At 48.8% G+C, this 6,101-nt stretch overlaps 1 protein-coding gene across 1 annotated transcript; it reads right to left on the minus strand.

Annotated features, from left to right (window-relative positions):
* Positions 1 to 513: 513 nt before the first annotated feature.
* Positions 514 to 2,133, minus strand: LOC308304036 (T-complex protein 1 subunit eta-like; the record flags this gene model as incomplete). The annotated part of the gene is made up of 1 exon (XM_080748595.1): positions 514 to 2,133. The coding sequence occupies one exon, from the start codon at positions 2,131 to 2,133 to the stop codon at positions 514 to 516; it is 1,620 nt and encodes a 539-aa protein (XP_080604721.1).
* Positions 2,134 to 6,101: the final 3,968 nt, after the last annotated feature.

The following is a 6,101-nucleotide window of genomic DNA, read 5'->3' on the forward strand; positions in this document are numbered from 1 at the left end:
CCTGTGCACACCCCTGTGCCACACTCCCGGGCACAGGACTAGTATTATTGCGACCGTTAGGTCGCAGTTACTATCAAAGCCTCCACCGGCTGTCAGTCAGTCAGTCTGTCCGTCCGTCACAACTTTCCCCTATTCATATCTCCGCCACCGTTGCCCCGATCCATGCCAAACTTTGCACAAACGCTCCTCGGCTGCCAAAACACAACCTCACACATGGCCCTCTTCTAGCACCACCATCTGGCCGATTTTTGAAAAACACATTTTTGGACACTGCTCCAACAGATTTTGCCCTAAAATCACGCAAAGCGGTACACAGTATCTCTAAAGTCATGTCATCAACATGGATATGTCCCTTTTCACATATTCCCTCCTCATTGGCAACCATTGCCTTCCAGTTTGTGTATGCGTTTGTGTATGCAACCTGACGGTCGCTTATCTCCAGCTTTAGGGAGTCTTACTGGTTTACCACTCGCATGACTAACAGGTCATTTTGACCTTTTTTTTTACCTGTGTTTATCTCCCGCGGCCTCTTCCCCTCGGTGCATCCACGACGTGGCGGGGGCTCTTGATGGTCTCGTCCACGGAGAGGATGAGGCAGGCCGCCTCGGACGCCGCCGTCAGGGCGTTGATGCGGACGATCGACGGCTCCCAGACGCACGCGGCATAGTTGTCGGCGATGTCTCCGCTGCTGACGTCCACGCCGAACCAGGTGCCGTCGCCGCCCTCCTGGGCGTGCTTGGCGCGGAGCTCGTTGAGCACGTTGGTGGCGTCGAAGCCGGCGTTGTCGCACAGCTGCCGAGGGATGATCTCCAGGGCCTTGGCGTACGCGCCGATCAGCAGCTGCTGCTTGCCTGGGATGGTCCTGGAGTGGTCCCTCAGGTACTTGGACAGCTCCATCTCGATGGCGCCACCGCCCGCCACAATGGAGTCGTTCTTGATGGCGCGGCGCACGATCATGATGGCGTCGTGCAGCGAGCGCTCCGTCTCCTCCATGAACTGCTCGGCGCCGCCCCTCAGGATGAGCGTGCACGTCTTGGCCTTCGGGCAGCCCTTGAAGACGTTGTACCGCTCCCCGCCGACCTGGACCTCCTCGAAGAGCTCGCACTGCCCCAGCACCTGGTCGGTCAGGGCTCCCACCGACGTCTGGATGGCGCCTCCGCAGGCCATCATGGTCCTCTTGAGGTCATCGTCCTGGACCCGTCCGGCGCAGAACAGGTCCCTGTCGGCGAAGTACTGTGTGGCCACGTCGCCTATGGGCAGCTTGGACAGCACCACTTTGGCCCCGGACTTGCAGATCTTGTCCAGTTTATCGTACAGGATGTTCCACTCCGCCTCCACGATGGCCTGATACTCCTCGACCGACTTGACGCGGACCTCTGCGTTCTCCCTCTCGGCCTTGAGCTCCAGCTCCACGTTGAGCAGGGCGATCCGGGGCTTCTCGTAGTGCTTGGGCTGCATCTCGAAGCCGGCGTAGGCGAAGGTCTTCTTGAACGCCACGCCGTCCACCATCCGCGAGTCCTCCAGGGCGCCGCCCTGCACCTTCTTGACGCCGATCATTTTCAGGGGCAGCAGCTCGTCCAGGGACATGACAGCGTCCACCACCATCTTGGAGAAGAACTCCTTCTGGTTGGCGATGAGCTTGGAGTTCATGGCCGTGGCGGCGCACTTCTCCAGCAGCCGCCGCTGCTCCTGCTTGTCGTCCTTCTTGACCGTGACCGAGATCTCCTTGATCTTGTTGACGGCCAGCCCCGTGGCCGTGCGGTAAGCCTTGATGATGACCTGCGGGTGCAGGCCCTCCTCCAGGTACGACTTGGCCTGCTTGAGGAACTCTGCGGCCAGGAGGGTGACGGAGGTGGTGCCGTCGCCCACCTCGGCGTCCTGGGAGCGGGCGATGTCCACCAGGGTCTTGGCGGCCGGGTGCACCACGTCCAGCAGCTTCAGGATGGTGGCGCCGTCGTTGGAGATGGTGGCCTTGCCCCGGTTGTCCACGATGAGCTTGTCGTAGCCCCGGGGCCCCAGGGTGGTCCGGACCGCCTCGGCGACCACCTGGCACGCGTTGATGTTGCTGACGAGCTGGGGGATGCCCTGGGACGTGTCAGTGCCCTCCTTCAATAAGATGACGGGCAGAGACATTATTGTGCGTTTTAAAGTGGAACAGTTCTCTATACAAGATGTAACTAAGAGAATACCTAATTTGTGAAAGTATGTGTTGTTTTTTTAATAGCGGGAAGCAATTACTTATATTGCTAAGCGAGACAAACGTCATGCAAAGGGTAGACAGTCCGCAAAGCCGATTGGCCAACCAGGTTGACCATGCCCAACGGTTGGCCAATCAGGGAATCCGATTGCCTTGAGGGGGTGCCGGGGGTCCCCTCCCCAGCATGCCTATTGTCGGGGGAACATTCACCAATAATAGCCGAGTCACAACTTTGTGAGCTTGTAGCTTGTATAGATCGTTGTGAGCCATGTGGATCTGCTATTTTAGGCAAGGCGATTTGCTGTAGAGGGGGAAAACACAACAACTCAGCATAGAGGGTCTAAGTGGTTAGACTGAAGTGATATTGATCGATTCAAATATTATCTAATATTATTATGAAGTATTCTGCAGCACCTCTGGACAACGATGGCACAGTACAATTAACGTATATACGTGTCCATATATCTTTGTCCTCTCCTCTAGAGTTCTGAAACAAAAGAAATACGTATATTCTAATAACTAAGTCCTGAAGGGAAATATGTAATTGTGTGGAACCTGCAAAGCTGTACTGCAAACAACCCACTGAGCTGGTGAACACTTTCTAAATGAAATATATGCTTTATGCTCATGGACCATTAGATGAATGAAAGAAAGAAAGAAAGAAAGAAAGAAAGAAAGAAAGAAAGAAAGAAAGAAAGAAAGAAAGAATATTCGTATACATGTAATCCTGAAAGATACTTGCTTAAGAGTTTCAGATGTATTGGAAATGAGATGTGCACATTGTGCAGACAGGAATTTCATTAAACTCTCTATTTTTTGGTGCGTGATACCACACTGAAACTAAGCATTATCAATTAAGTCAATACTGGAGATTTGGCGTAACAGCATGGATTTCTACACAAAGAGGGCAGTTCTTTCAACATAAGTTGAAGTTACTGCATTCAAGTTCATGAGAGTTTGGACAAGGACATTCTCTTGAATGCCGCCTTCAGGTATGGCATGGAAAGAGGGCGGTTGCATTTCTTTCACCATAGTAAAAACTGCATTCATGGTCTGGAGAGGGCACTTTTTTACAGACGGGTAAAAGGGCAGGGGCTCAAGCCCCCTTTCATGTCTATTTGTGCACGTGCCTGGTTTCCACCTGACAGCGACAATTGTAGTGTCTGTTTTTTACCTTCCCTTGCCTTTCTCTCTCTCCCTCTCCCTCCCTCTCTCTCTCTCTCTCTCTCTCTCTCTCTCTCTCTCTCTCTCTCCCTCTCTCCCTCTCTCTCTCTCTCTCTCTCTCTCTCTCTGAGTCATGATGGATGTCTCTCCTCCAAGGGGGGTCTCGGGGGCTGATGGGATGCACGTGACCTCTGACCTCTCTCCATCTCTCTTGCTCTAAGCCTCCGTCTGTCCTTCACGTCCCCTTCTCCAGTCCTTCTACCTCCCACCTCTCTCTCTGTCTGTCTGGCTGTCTCTCCATCGCTCTCTCTAAAAGTGAGTTATTGCTCTCAGGGACGTGCTGGGCCCCTGATTCAGCCCGGGAAAAAGAGTTGGAGAGGCCCTCATTGCGCGCTATAGAGAGAGATCTCTCTCTATAGCGCTGCTGCTACTCAAAGATTTGTGACAAAGTGACAAGCCAGTGGGCCAATTACTGTACATGAGTTATATTTCGTTGTTGTCGGGTGGAAACCTTATATGTCCAAAACCGTTTGTTTTGTATTCATCATTTTAAAAATGATTTAAACTAGTGAAAATAGCCGATCTACAAGCACACAACGCCTCGCACCGACGGCCGACATTTTATTTTTATTTTTTTCCTAATGGCCGGCCTGGACCGGCCGGGAATGAACCGGCCGTTCGGGAGTTGTCCCACTTTTCCCAATGGCCAGCACGTCCCTGACCGTCCCCTTCCCCAGTCCTTCTCCCATCTCTCTCTCTCTCTCTCTGTCTGTCTGGCCGTCTCTCTATCGCTCTCTCTAAAAGTGAGTTATTGCTTTTATAAAACAGTTCCCAAATGCCATCATGACAATTATTGACACATTCCAGTGTGTCATAACCCGGCTCGGGGGGGACCACGACAGAGGACGGGAGAGGCACCATGGAGTCAGGATCGTATCATTAATCTTCTAACAACTGAGAATATCACTAATGTTTGTGAGGCGCGGCAATCAGTAAAGATAGTCTTTGGACCGTGGGTCATTTTTCATAGTGATTAGATTAGAACTGCAACCATTATCCATTATTCCCCAACTGCACTGGTCTGCAACTGGTTGGTCCAGACCACCAGTGGTGGGAAAAAAGCGATTTTGTGTCGACATTTAACTTGAGTAGTGGGTAACATACGTTAAATACTCATTTGGTGCGAGTCCCAATAGTCACGAGAATTTCCCTATGTCTTTCACTGCCTTTCTTCTCTTACCTGTTAACGTGGTCGCGATAATATTCGTGTGCACGATCGGACTCCAAACATGAATCATGCGTGTTTACACTGTCCACAGCTTCAAAAAAAAAAAAAAAGATTGAAAATCCGACCATCCTTTCAAGCACAAGCTCTTGTGTTGTATAAACAGTGAGTGAATGGAACCATCCCATGGCTCGGACGGATGGCTGCTTCCGGTTGCCAGTTGCCATGGTAATGGTGCAGCGATCAAATGGGTCCTGAAGAAACCGTTCAGAGAGGTATAGTTCGGCGTTTTTAGTTCCGGATTTCGATTAATTTATTTTTTTAATTAAAGCTTATTAAATTATCTGGATTATCTGGCCTGGCAGGGAGCTACCGTACGTAGTACGTACTGCTTGCCTCCTGTGAATTGTTTTATTTTTACTTTTGTTTATTTTCTGTTTATTTTGTTGCTGAGTGAGGTCAGCAGACAAAGTGACTTGAGTGAGATGAAAGAAAACCTGGGTGAAATCTGCCAATCTCACTAGCGGTCTATACATTTCAGCCATTTCAAAATAGCCGATCTACAAGCTCGCAACTCGTCAAATCGACACATTGCGAGCTTGTACTAGTCGGCTATTTTCGAAAGGTTTAAAAAAACTTGTGAAATGGGACATTCTGCATAATGACTAGTTTCTACTTTTGGTACTTTAAGTAAATTCTGATGCCAAAAGTCAAGTCAATTTTGATTTCCAGACTTCTACTTGTAACACAGTCTTTCTACACTGCAGTACTGATACTCTTACTTAATTCAGCAAGACCTGAATTAATTTCTACTTGCTAAAATAAAAAATAAAAAAATCAGATGGTGTTGTAGGAGTCCTAATCAGTGATCAGTAATGTTTAAAAAATAATAATGTTTTTGTAAGGTTTTATAGCCATACATCATAAATCATAAATCATGCTCTAATTTGCATTTTTGGGATATTTCTTTCCACAACAATAACATGTACATGTTCTAGACATTCTAATGATCACCAAAACAAATATTACAGGCATTTTACTTATGTTTTTGTGAGGAATAGCTTCAGTGAAAAAGTGAGTGAATGTTGTTTGTCCAGACTCTGGATTCCAGAGATCTCGAAGTTGTGTGAATGTCAGCCTCTGTGGGGGGTATTTATATGCAAATATTGGGGCCAATGGCATTGTCATAGTAAACAATAGGATTTAATGGTGATGTTAATGTGAGAAAAGAAAGAAAACTAATTATAAATCTTTTTCTTTTAATGATTTAACAAATGTTGCCAAATAGTATCGCTGGGCCTTGTGGGGTTAAGTAAAACATGCAAGTACTTTATTTCCCCACCGCTGATGTTTGCGTGTGGGACACTGAGACGCTGGGCCCGCTCTAAACCTGACAAAATCACAAATCACAGACACTCCTTGGCTTTGAGAATCCAATTGCTCTCCCCTCGCCAACGGGGGCTTTGCTTGGCAAATAAGCTGACAAAGGCTTTTCAGGTGCGACTTTGCCGGGGC

This window comes from Nannobrachium achirus, assembly GCF_963921795.1.
Source record: "Nannobrachium achirus genome assembly, chromosome: 19".
Lineage (NCBI taxonomy): Eukaryota > Metazoa > Chordata > Actinopteri > Myctophiformes > Myctophidae > Nannobrachium > Nannobrachium achirus.